The following is a 13,834-nucleotide window of genomic DNA, read 5'->3' as shown; positions in this document are numbered from 1 at the left end:
GCCATTTTATCTTATTTTCTGCCCTGATATATGTGCTTGGTTTGCAGTTTTGACTTTGGCTCACTGCTAATTATGTTTGTGCAATTGTTTAAGGCAGGACACTTGGATGTAAGAATTCTCCTGTTCTGTTGACTCTAAGAAGCCAGAGTCACGTTTTTCTATGGCCCCAACCAGGCCTTTAGGGCTCACTGTTGGCCCCCCCACTGAGGCTCCAGGATTTTCTGCACTGGTCAGTCCCTGGATACTCCAGGGTTTCCTGGCATTTGGTGTGGGACACTCATAGGCTGATACTCGGGTACTCTGGGTTTTCAGCATTTGGTATTTTTGGCCACTATCTGGATGCTCCAGAGTTTTCAGCCTTGACATTCCTCCTTGGATTGTGCATTGGAGGCTCACCCTACAGGAATCTTGGTTAGCCTTTTCTTGTTTTCTGCCCTAAAGTTATCATTTTCCATAATGGCATTTTTTTTTCTTATTGTCACTTTATTTACACTTTTTCTTCTACACTTCACTTAATAAAAATATTGCTTAAATTCTGGTGCAGTGGCTCATGCCTGTAATCCCAGCACTTTTGGAGGCCAAGGTGGATGGATCATCTGAGGTCAGGAAGACTGGCCTGGCCAACATGGTGCAACCTTGTCTCTACTAAAAATACAAAAAAAATGAGCTGGACGTAGTGGCACATGCCTATAATCCTAGCTATGTGGGTGGCTGAGGCATGAAAATCACTGGAACCCAGGAGACAAAGGTTGCAATGAGCCGAGATTGCACCACTGCACTCCAGCCTGGGTGACAGAGTGAAAGACTGTCTCAAATAATAATAATAATAAATGAAAATTTAAAAATAAAAAATAAAAATACTGCTTTAGTCATATTTTGTTCACTAACAAATGCTTACAATTCACTTTCAGAACACCTTGCTACTTATATGTACACCTTCTATGTGGGAAGTGGAAATGTGAGATGAGAACAATGATGGCCCAGTCACTTTCCCTCTTGTTGGACTTAGAAAAACTTCTGTGTCCAGTAGAAATCTTTGTTAGACATGGGGACAATGGCGAGCATCACAGAGGACTTGCCACTAGGGTATATATTAGGCTATTGGAGCAAATTCAAATTCAGCTTAAAGAAAAAGAAACATTTTCTATCACAACACTGTTTGGGTTCAACACAAATAAGAAAACCAAGAGACTTGTCTTAAACATGGTTCCATACATTATAATACTATTTTACATTTAGACTTATTCTGTAAAAAAGAAGAAGAGTTGTCTCTTGTGTATATGCTTTTGTGGCCCTTTACTCTCCCTTGTTGTTAGCTGGGTGTGGTGGCACATGCCTGTAATCCCAGCTACTTGGGAGGGTAAGGCAGGAGATCCGCTTGAACCAGGGAGATGGAGGTTACAGTGAGCCAAGATCACACCACTGCACTACAGCCTGGGCAACAGAGCGAGATACTGTCAAACAAAAATTGTAGCTTTGAATTTTAAACATCTATCTGACAAGAAATGCATAGTTCCTTCTCTTTAAAATAATGTAATGTTTCTTTCAAGAATGAGCCTGGTTTGATGCCTCTCTCCCCAACATGATAGAAGAGTAGCGTAAATCTATGAAAAATTCCATTTCCCTCTGCCTACAATCACTACCTAGGATTGAAAACTTCTTCCCTTGCTCTAGTCCGTTACTCTACACCCAGTTCCACCTTATCTGTGACTCAAAACAATACTTGTCAAGAAAGAGTCAGGAAAGAGCAAAAAAGACTTCCTTAGAGGTGTCAGAGATTCCTGTACCACTATCTGTCCATCTCTAGAGGGGGTTGTGAGTATGAGGAAGAGCAGAGCTTATAAATCTTCTACTTGCTTTCACTCTCCCTGTATTTCCTAACAGCAATCACAGCAATACCTGTAACATCATAGGACAAACCTCTACTACTTCCAAGGCATTTGTCTCAGTAAATCTGGTCTACCTCTGTCTCAGGCAGCTAGGTTTGATACTCATACAAATAGTACTGTAGCTTTCTGTTCATAGTTGGAAAAATAGACAAGACCCAATGTAATACAGGCATTCCTTAAGCCAGTTACCGTTCAGTTTTTGGATCACCATTGCACACATATACCCAGCATATGTCTAACATATATGTAGAAATCCAAGAAGCAGGAGTTATAATAGCTTGTGTTTTCTATTGTATTGTATTTTCCTCTTATATCATCTTCTTCTTTGTTCATTAAAAAAAATCTGTTCAAGTCAGTCTAAATTAATTATTGGATGATAAGTAGATAAAATCTTTTATTTGATAATGCATTGACCCAATGAATATGTTTCTTTTGCAAGACATAGTCTTCATTTCCAAGATAACAAACCTGACAAAATTATACTGGAGCAAGTCCACAAGTAATGATGGTAGCTTTTCCTTATTGTCCTGGGGCAAGAATAAGACAAAAGATACCTAGGAAATAAAGATTACATAAGAAAGAAGGACAGCAACAGGACATGGGAACATTTTATAGCATAACATTTTGATAATGGATGATGAGAAGTAATGTGTTAGACAGGGATTGGTGGGAATGATTGAAGGTCTGAGTACTTTAGCACAGATTAAGACCAAATCATTAGGATTTTAAGAGTTGTGTACAGTTAGTGAAGGAAAAGCCTTAGAATTTAATTTGACTGTTGATAAAACATTCTTGGATTAGATTGAAGACTCTTTTCTGTGCTAAGTAAGTATATTTATGATAATGATAATGACTGTGGTGCTGAATATTTAATCAATAAAAACAAAAATAATTGCCACATACATAATGTCCTGAATACTATTGTAAATGTTTTATCTTATTTTGTTTAAACTGTCTACAGCACTGTAAGGTAGGTACCAGTATCATCACAGTTACACAGATATGGAGACTGAGACACAGGGAAGTTAAGTTACTTGATCAATTTCAAGCAATCGGCAACCCATGGAGCATCTATGTCAGGGCCTGCCAGGACACATGACTGTAAACAGAAGTTTTTCACTTTTAACTCAAAGAGGGTATGTGTCTGGGTTGATGGAAAGCTTCAGGACCCTCAGAAAACATTACTAACAAGCAAATGAAAGGTGTATCTGGAAGATTACGTTTTAACAGACTCTTCATTTCAATAGATCCAATAATGTACTTAGGGAGATGACTGGGCATATTGAGGATAGGAAGAGAGAAGTGAAAACACAGCCTTTTATATTGTTCTTAACAGGCTTGTGCCAAATATCATCTGGGTGGATTTAGGTGACTGAGGAGAAGAAAGACACAGGAGTGAAATTCTCTGAGCACAAGGGAGAAATTCTACACTCAGGCTGAGCCAACAGACTTTTCTGACCTGACAACCAGGGCGGCACAGGATGCTCAGTGCAGAGAGGAAGAAGCAGGTGGTCTCTGCAGCTGGAAGCCCAGCTTCCACCCCAGCTGCTTTGCATGTCCCTCCCAGCCGCCCTACCTTCCAGAGCCCATATCAATGCCTGGGTCAGAGCTCTGGGGAGGAACTGCTCAGTTAGAACCCAGAGGGAACCATGGAAGCCCCAGCGCAGCTTCTCTTCCTCCTGCTACTCTGGCTCCCAGGTGAGGGGAACATGAGGTGGTTTTGCACATCAGTGAAAACTCCTGCCACCTCTGCTCAGCACCAAATATAATTAAAATTCAAAGTAGATCAACAATTTTGGCTCTACTCAAAGACATTTGGCTTGATCTTGATTACATGAGTGCATTTCTGTTTTATTTCCAATCTCAGATACCACCGGAGAAATAGTGTTGACGCAGTCTCCAGCCACCCTGTCTTTGTCTACGAGGGAAAGAGCCACCATCTCCTGCACGGCCAGTCAGAGTGTTAGCAGCTACTTAGCCTGGTACCAGCAGAAACCTGGCCAGGCTCCCAGGCTCCTCATCTATTATGCATCCAGCAGGGCCACTGGCATCCCAGACAGGTTCAGCGGCAGTGGATCTGGGACAGACTTCACTCTCACCATCAGCAGCCTAGAGCCTGAAGATTTTGCAGTTTACTACTGTCAGCAGTATAAGAGCTTTCCTCCCACAGTGATTCAACATGAAACAAAAACCTCAACGAGACCATGAGTGTTTACTAGATTATACCAGCTGCTTCCTTTACAGACAGCTAGTGTGGTGGCCACTCATTTTTAGCATCTCTGCTCTATTTGGCCATTTTGGAGCTCAGGTTCTCAAGTCCAAAATTACTTATGTTAGTCTATTACATCATACCATTTCAGTGTGGCTATTATGTTAATTTAAACGCATTTTAGAAGGCGTCTCTGTTTATGGCATCACAAAGAGTTTAATAAATCTTCTGTGCAAGAATAAACAACAAACACACCTATAAATATAAAGCTGAAATATCAAAACTATTTCAGCACTCTGAAAATTGGCTAAGCATAAAATAATTAAGGATGCATATTCTTTATAGAAAAAAAAAGTACTAGTGCTTTGAGTAAGGACAGAAAATGTCTGTAGCATTTGGCCTGTGACAGCACCCTTCTATTCCCAGCTCAGTCAACATGAATTGCAGAACTGGAGTTTTACCCATGTAAGGATAGCAAATAAAACTGGTAGCTTGCTGCCAATGCGGGTGGACTTGAGTAAAGCCAAGGAGTGGAAAAAAATTTTTCAGTGTTTCCAGCTAAACATGGAGAACTCCATAGGAAATGAACAGAAAAAGCCCACAGCCTTGCTAGTCCAAGATGATGCCCTGTTTGGGGCAAGTAGTACATCTGCTGATAGTAAATAGGAGATTCCTGGATAAGATAGACCCATATTGCTGAAATAATCTCTGCACATATTCCTAGTGACCTAGAAGTTATAGATATGAGTGATGAGAACCAGGAGTTTCCGGTGCAAAGTAACACCAGAGGGAGGTAAGAACTAGCTGCATTTTGCATGCAGTTTGCTTTTTAAACTACACACAGATGGGTTGACAGAAGACAGATTTATAACCTCCAGATATTTGAACAAAATGTCTCAGATCATTGGTGACCACTTCGCTATGCAGATACATGTGTAGTTCCTATAAAATCAAACTAAATATTAATATTAAGAACAAAAAGAAGCAGAGATATCTGTGGTCAAACGCCACGTGAGATACAGATTTTTCGATATCATGCATTGAAAATACATTTAATACATCTAATCCATTGAACATTATACCTCAGTCTATCCTATCCTAAATGTGCTCAGAACACTTACATTAGCTTACTGTTGGTCAACGTTATCTTACACAAAGCTTATCTTACAATAAAGTGTTGAATACCTCATGTGATTTATTGAATACTATACTGAAAGAGAAAATAGAATAGTTGTATGAATACTAGAAGTTCTATTTCTACTTGAATGCATATCACATTCACACCATCTGAAAGCCAAAACATTATAACTCCAACTATCATAAGTCAGGTACTATCAGTAAGTTCAGACAAGAAACTAAGAAGAAAATTTAAAAATGATCAGAAAAACAAAACAAATTCCAGGCCTGACATGGTGGCTCAAGCTTGTAATCCCAGTATTTTGGGAGGCTGATGCAGAAGGATTACTTGATGCCAGGAATTCGAGACCAGGCTGGGTGGGCAAAATAGTGACACCCTTATCTTACAATTAAAAAAAAATAGCAGAGAGTGGTGGCATGCCCCTATAGTCCCAGCTACTCAGGAGGATGAAGCTGGAGAACCACTGGACCCCAAGAGGTTGAGGCTGCAGCAAGCTATGATCACAGCACCACACTCCAGCCTGGGTGAAAGAGGGACAGCATAAGGAGATATACCTAATGCTAAATGATGAGTTAATGGGTTTAGCAAACCAACACGGCACAAGGATGCATATGTAACAAACCTGCACATTGTGCACATGTACCCTAAAACCTAAAGTATAATAATAATAAAAAAAAGAGTAAGACCCTATTTCTAAAAAAGTTAAAATTAAAATAAAAAAGCCAAAATCTAAAGACAGGTACTATAATATGCTGTCAAAAATGTACAGTTTTCAGTTTAACAACTCCTGGAAAAAAGCAGAGAAGTATGAACAATATTAAAGGAATAAAAAAAAGCAGCTACAATAATAACAAAAGAAAATAGTCAATGAAAGCTAATTCTAACTTGCCCCAATTATACGATTTAGCAAAGACTACAAAGCAGTTAATATGTAGATGTTCAAATAATTATGTTTAAATCTATGATCATTGATATAAAAAAGAAAATGTTTTAAAAAAAGAAGTTTCGGCAAGTAGGACCTCAAGAAAAGACATGGAAGATATAAAAAATGACCAAATGGGAACTCTAGAAATGAAAAGTACAATAATCCAATTTAAATATTTATTAGCTAGGTCTAATAGCAAATTGAGATGGCAGAACAATCAGTTAACTTGAAAATAGAGGTATAGAAATTATTGAGTCTAAAGAAAATGTTTAGAAAAAAAAGAAGACTTCAGAGATTTATAGCTCAGAGTGAAGGGATACCAACAAATGTATAATGAGAGTCACAAAGGTGGAGAGAAAGAGATAGTGGCTGAAAAAATCTTTGGAGAAATAATGACAAAAACTTTTCAAAAGTAATAAAATAATTCTTAGATGAAAAAATTCAATCAAAATCTTTTAGATAATAGGAATTAATAACTGAACACATTATATTAAAATGTTGAAAGACAAAGAGAAAATCTTCATTGCATCAGAATGAAAGCAGACACTATATACAGAAAAACAACAATATAGCCATTGGCTGAGTTTTCATCAGGACCAATAGAGGCTAGAAGGAGTGAAATGTCATATTTAAATGCTGAAAGGATAAAAAAAGGCAACCAGGAAATCTATATCCATCGAAAATACCCTTCAAATCTAAAAAAGCAAAAAAATTCTTTGATAAACAAAATACATTCATTCATAGCAGCTATGTCTTACAAGACATTTGAGAGAAAATCCTTCAGAATCACAGGAAATGACATGAGACAGGACCTTGACTCCTCTGAAAGAAATGAAGGCCTCAAAAGTTGTAAGGAGCAATACCAAGTCTAAAAAGATAAAAATACACTTAATGCCATTTATATATAGTTCAAGACAGGAAAACCTAAATGATTGTGTAGATGTCAGAAAGACAGTTAATTTTGCTGGGTGGAAGGGGTGATAACTGACAAAGATTGTCCATGAGGGAAGCACAAGGGAATGTGAAATATTCTATCATTCCATCCGGACAATGAATTACACAAAAACTGTATTCAGTTGAACATTCAAGATTTATGCACTTTACTCTGGCTACTTTCATCAGTTGAAATAAAACTAATAAAAACCAAACCTAGACTCTTTCCCACTTACCAGTAATCACAGCCAAGAGCCCAGACTAATTTGGAATATTATTATTATTATCACCACTTCAATACCCTTTCTTGACATTTACACTTTTTATCCAGCTACAGTTTCACAGCTCCACCTCTGGCCCATTCTTTTGGAAGACCCCATAGCCGTAGGTCAGGTAACACCTATGGAAGACTCATAAATGACATGATTGATGGGTATTTAGCAGAAAACAAGTTGTATGTATCACAGACTGTCCGATGCAGAGGGTACAATACATGTCAGTGAAAGAGTCCCACTAGCACAGAAAAGAAGTGTGAACTACACCTTCAGAATATGGTCCAGATTTTAGAGTTCATCAGATGAACACAGATCAAGGTGTCCTCTCATCTGGGTATGGGAAAGTGAAATGACTGCAGGTTCTCCCCAGATCAGTGGCCTGTGTCTTTGGAGAAGTGTACATGAATCTCACATTTGTTCACATCCACAGTCACTTCCTGGCTTCACCCATAGCAATGATGGTCTGGCTTCCAGTTATTTAGGAACTCTGCACACAGGCTGTCAGTTACTAAAATGACAATTAAAAACAGTGACTTTGGTTAAATGCATATCAGTAGGTACATCCTCGAGGGAAAAATGAGCAGAGGGGACATATTTTAATATCAAATAAAAAATCACAACCTTGTGACTCCTTTCTCTTCCCATATAATTCATGATGGTTGTACTGATATTTCAGAGTATCAAATGAATCTTATATTTTCATCCCTATAGCTTTGCCAACCTGAGCCCACTTTTGGGCCATCCAGTGGCCTCCGAGTGCACTTCTGAGATGATCACTGTCCAAACAGGATTGCTGGGGTAACTCACAGGCAGCTCCATGCTGAGTCTCCCTTCAAACTCCCAGCATCACTGACCCTGAAGGAGTGTCCTCCTGTCAGCTAAAGCACCCAGAGCACAGCCTGCCCTGTGGTGATTTCACTGCCCAACTCAAAACCTCATCAAAGATTCCACTGGCTCAGAGACAAAGTCAGGTCCCAGGCAGAGGCTGGTGTGGGGGCCTAAAAAAACCATCTTTTCATCAATTTTTCTGTTAGAAATTTCCAGGGATATATAAGCTGAATTTCTATAATAGTTATTATCTTGAAAATAAAAGCTATTTGTAATATGAGAAACATGAAACATGGAAAATTATTAAATCCCACAAGAGCACCATCTAGTCAGAGACTCCAAGTTCAACTAACCTAATTCTGAGCTCCCTGCCTTATGGTCCATCTCCATGGTGTCTATGTGCTCCACCCTTATCAAATATATGTAAAAGAATTATTTTAACCTATAATAAAAGACTGAAAAAGGAATTTGTAGAGACAATGATTCAACAAATAGAGGCTCTCAAACAGAGACAAAACTATGAAAACAGGCCTACTGGGAAATCTAGAAATGAAAAGTACAACAACTCAATTGAAAAATGTATTAGATAGACTCAATAGCAATTTAAGATGACACAAGAATCAGTGAACTGAAAAACAAGTCAATAGAAATGATCTCATATAAAGAAGGAAAAAATTATAAAGAAGAATGAATAAAACCTCAGACATCATAGGTCCATGTGTATAATACCAACAAATTTGTATTAGGAATCACAAAGGAGGAGACAGAAAGAGGCTAAAAATGTGTTCCCATCTTTATGCCCATGAATACCCCATGTTTAGCTCCCACTTATAAGTGAGAATATGTGGTTTTTGGTTTTTTGTTTCTGCATCTGTTCACTTTGGAAAATGGCCTCCAGCTGCATCCAAGTTTCTGCAAGGGCATGATTTTGTTCTTATTTATGTCTGCGTAGTATTCCATGGTGCATATGTACCACAGTTTCTTTATCGAATCCCTGGTTGATGGGCACAATAGACATTGTGCTAGAGGGAACACAAAGGGAGAAAGGGCAGAGGCTGAAAAACTACCTATGGGTACAATGTTCACTACCTGGTTAATAATTTCAATCATACCCCAAACCTCAGCATCATGCAAAATAACTTTGTAACATATCTGTACATGTATGCTTTGATTCTAAAATAAAAACTGAAAAAGAAAAAAATGGAGAAATAATGAAAAACATTTTTCACAGTGCTGAAACACATTAATCTGTACATGAAAGAAACTCAGTGAAACCCTTTTAGGATAAGCACAATGCAATTCATAACAATACACATTATAGTACCAGTGTTGAAAGACAAAGACACAGAGAATTTGGAAGGCAATCACTAAAATGCTGACTTACTGTATACTAGGAAGCAATAATAAAGCTATTGGCTAAATTTTCATCATTACTAATGGAGGTGGGATGAGAGTGGAATGACACATTTAAATGCTGGGGGAGAAAAGTCAGCCACAAATGCTATATCCAGCAAAACAATCATTTAAACATAAAAGCAAGGTAGAATTGTTCCTTTATACACAAAGACTAATTCATTAATAGCATACCTGCCTTGTGGAAAATTCAAGAGAAAATCCTTCAGAATAACAGGGAATGACAGCAGACAGCAATTCAAATTGATAAGAAGGAATCAAGCAAGCCCTTAAAAAATGAAAGAAATAAGAAAGAAGCTACAAAAAATGTTTACCTGATATAAAGATTAAGTACAGGAAAAAAAGCAATTATAATAGATGTCACAGTATCAGTTACATTGATTGTGTTTTGAGCAGCAGTTGCTGCCTGGGAAGGTGCATAATGAAAGCAGCAAGAGAATTGTAAACCTTCCATATTTTGAGGTGGATCATGACATGAAATGATCTGGATCTTGACATTCATTTGCACCCTTAAGATTTGAACCCTTTGTACTGTGTGTTTTACCTTAAATAAAATAAAATAAAACAAACCTAGGCTCTTTTAAATAAACTTGAACCAAGAAATAAGAATCACCAAATATTTGTGAAAGCTCAACCTTATTAAAGAGAAGTGTAAAACATGCCTGAGAAAGTCCTAATGAACTAGAAATTGGGTAGAGGAAACAGCAGGAAACAACTAAATATGTCCCTTCCGCCACTCAGAAAGCACAGATTTTACCTCTCTTGATTTCCTTAAAAACATAAAATATATTTATGTCATTTTGCTCACAAGAGAGGTCCCCACCTTCTCCTTGGCTCTTTCCACCCCACTGCACCCACCAGGGGATTTGCATACTGTTCCCTAGGGAGGACCTTCCCTTGTGAGTCTGAGATAAAAGCTCAGCTCTAACCTTGCCTTGACTGATCAGGACTCCTCAGTTCACCTTCCCACAGTGAGGTTCCCTGCTCAGCTCCCGGGGCTGCCAATGCGCTGGATCCCTGCTAAGGGCAGAAGGGAAATGAGGGAGGACGATGGGGTGGGAGGGTGAACTCTGTGGGCCCCGCCACCTCCCATGTGTGTCCTGTCCTCGTGTTAGATGTGTCTTGTCCTTCAGGATGGGGCATGTGATGTCTAGATCTCTGAGAGTGAGGAAGATTCCAGAAGGAGTAAGGACATGTACTTTAATGAAAGCTGTGACACAGAAAGAGGGGGATAGGATAGGTGACTGCTAGAGGCCCATTCATGCTTTGCAAATCTTGGTTCTTTTTAAACCTGTATGTTTTGGGAGTACTAACCAAAATCACACACAAAAAATAATTGAGCAAAACATAAATAACAGACAGAAAATTATTAAAATGGCTCACAATATTTGTACATAACCTTGCACTTCTCTCTTATTATTTCTGGATCCAATGGAGATGCTGTGTGACCCAGCCTCCACTCTCCCTCCCTGTCACCCCTGGAATGCCGGCCTCCATCTCCTGTAGGTCCAGTCACAGCCCCTTTCACAGTAATGGATACACCTATTTGAATTGGGACCTAGAGAAGCCAGGCCAGCCTCCATGGTCCCTGATTTATACCAACAGGGACCCTGGAGTCCCAGATAGGTTCAGTGGCAGTGGGTCAGTGACAGATTTCATGCTTAAAATCAGGAGGATGGATGCTGAGGATGTTGGGGTTTATCGCTGCCAGCAAAGTACACATTATCCTCCTACAATGGTACAGTCCTGAACACAAACCTCCCTGCTTGCTGTGGCTCAGCTGCCCAGATGTGTTGTTTCTGTGGAGAGCAGGCACTGTGGATTCTCTTAGACGCCTAAAGATGAAGATGTTGGACAACTCAGAGGACTTGGTGCAGCTGAGGGCTCATGACCATAAATTTCTCAGCTACACCTCAGGCACCAAATTTTAAGTTCCCATCAGCTGCAGCAGTCTTTGCATGACAGTCTGCAAAAAGGAGGAGGTACACCTGCCCTTTGAGCAATGAGACACGAGAGAAGAGAAAGCTCAGTGAGAGCTCATTCTAATCCTCTCTTCCTTCCCTACATTCATTCGTCAAGTAAATTCATTCTGCATAACAGGCACCTAATTGAGACTGATTACTGGCAACGCAAAACTAATACATTCTTTGGATTTGGTTTAGCAGTTACTAGAGTACATGTATATTGATAAGGTTTGGTGATATTAAAACAGTTTCTTTCCCCTCCTCCACCTCCCCCCACCACTTTTCGTAAGGCAGACCCCTGACCAGGACAGCAGCAGGCACTGTATTTTTTCCTACTTTTTTCAGGGAGTACCCAAATATAACTCTTCCCAGTCTAGATTTTTAAGTTACTAGATATGTTGCTGCAAATGTGTGCAAAAACAAAGACCTAGTGCCAAAAGTCTTTGCACAGTCTCAACCACAGCATGTTGAAGTAAAAAGTAGTTTTCTGAAATCCAACGCTGGGTTTCAACAATAAGGACCAAGTTTGAAAGAATCAAGGAACATAAGCATGCCATCTTAAACAGAATTACAAGATAATATATAAGCCATATTTTTACCCCATGAAAAATAACCATCTGAAGACTTGGAGCAGAGGGCAGTACGTGAGAGACTGGTGGGTTGTGTTTGAGATATGAATCCACATGGAAGTTCCTATGTATTTCCTGGGAAGAACCACAGAGTTGAGAGATCCCTGCCTGGCATTCAAGGCTGGGCCCTGATGCCACTGCAAGCTCCTGAGGAAGTGCTGCATCACACAGGGCTCTAGGTCTGTGTGGTGACTCAAAGGTTACCTTAGGTCGTATCACACATTCCAGGTCAACCCAGCAGGAAATAGATGATCTTCCAAAGGTTGATTCTTCTTCTGTCACTTGCCTAGAAATAATTTGAGAGAGAAATTACAATACACTATGTGTGTATTAGGCATTAATAAATTGAGGATATCTTCTGTATAATAATCTTGCTAAATATATTTAGCAAGTTAATATAAGAAAAAAGCTATAATTGAACTGACTAATTCAAATGAAAGCATGAATCGAGAAAATCAGAGGAAACAGGACTGTAGGTTTAACCCTAACTTTACAATAATTGCATCGTAAATAAACAATTTTTTCCAGGTAAATCATAAAATTATCAGACAGGATTAAAATCAAAGATGTATGTTAATCATTAAATACACACTATAGTAAGAATATAGAATGGCTTTGAAAATGAAAGTATGAAAAGTACATATCATGTAAAACTGAGCAAAAGAAACTAGGTCGTGACTTTAATGCAAGAGATAAAATGGACATTTTATAATTATAAATGGGTAAATCCATCAAGAAGCCATTAAAATTCTAAATCTGTCTGAATCCTGTATTAGTCCATTTTCACCCTGCTGAAAAAGACATACCTGAGACTGGGAAATTTACCAAAAAAAAAGAGATTTAATGGACTTACAGTTCCATAGGTTGGGGAGACTCTCAACCATGGCAGAAGGAGGAGCAAGTCACATCTTATGTGGATGGTGGCAGGCAAAGAGAGAGAGCTTGTGCAGGGGAACTCCTCTTTATAAAACCATCAGATCTCATGAGACTTACTCACTATCATGAGAACAGCATGGACAAGACCTGCCCCCATGATTCAATTACCAACCACCAGGTACCTCCCACAACCTGTGAGGATTCAAGATGAGATTTTGTTGGGGACACAGCCAAACCATATCACTCTGCCCCTCGCCCCTCACAAATATCATGTCCTCACATTTCAAAACCAATCATGCCTTTCCAGCAGTCCCCCACAGTCTCAACTCATCTCAACATTAACTCAAAAGTCCACAGTCCAAAGTCTTATCTGAGACAAGGTAAGACCCTTCCACCTATGAGCCTGTAAGACCAAAAGCATGATAGTTACATCCTAGGCCCAATTGTGGGTACAGGCATTGGGTTAATACAGCCGTTCCAAATGGGAGAAATTGGCCAAAACAAAGGGGCTACAGACCTCCAGGAGGGCAGTTAAATCTAAAGTTCCAAAATGATCTCCTTTGACTCCATGACTCATATCCAGGTCACACTGATGCAAGAGGTGAGTTTCCATGGACTTGACTCTGTCCCTGTGGGTTTGCAGAGTATAGCCTCCCTCCTGGCTGCTTGCAAGGGCTGGCATTGAGTGTCTGCAGCTTTTCCAGGTAAACAGTGTAAGCTGTCAGTGGAGCTACCATTTTGGGATCTGGAGGACA

General features: G+C 39.3%; 1 gene segment (V, D, J or C); it reads left to right on the top strand.

Annotated features, from left to right (window-relative positions):
• Window positions 1–3,505: 3,505 nt before the first annotated feature.
• On the top strand, window positions 3,506–13,558 carry LOC115833681 (the record flags this gene model as incomplete). The annotated part of the segment is given in 3 exon segments: window positions 3,506–3,587; window positions 3,757–4,036; window positions 13,552–13,558. Coding segments are annotated over 3 exon segments (336 nt in total), but the record flags the coding sequence as incomplete, so codon positions are not given.
• Between the last annotated feature and the right edge of the window lie 276 nt (window positions 13,559–13,834).

Source organism: Nomascus leucogenys, unplaced genomic scaffold (genome assembly GCF_006542625.1).
Source record: "Nomascus leucogenys isolate Asia unplaced genomic scaffold, Asia_NLE_v1 Super-Scaffold_551, whole genome shotgun sequence".
NCBI lineage: Eukaryota > Metazoa > Chordata > Mammalia > Primates > Hylobatidae > Nomascus > Nomascus leucogenys.
Note: the sequence above shows the minus strand (reverse complement) of the source record. Positions and strands in the feature narration are given on the sequence as shown.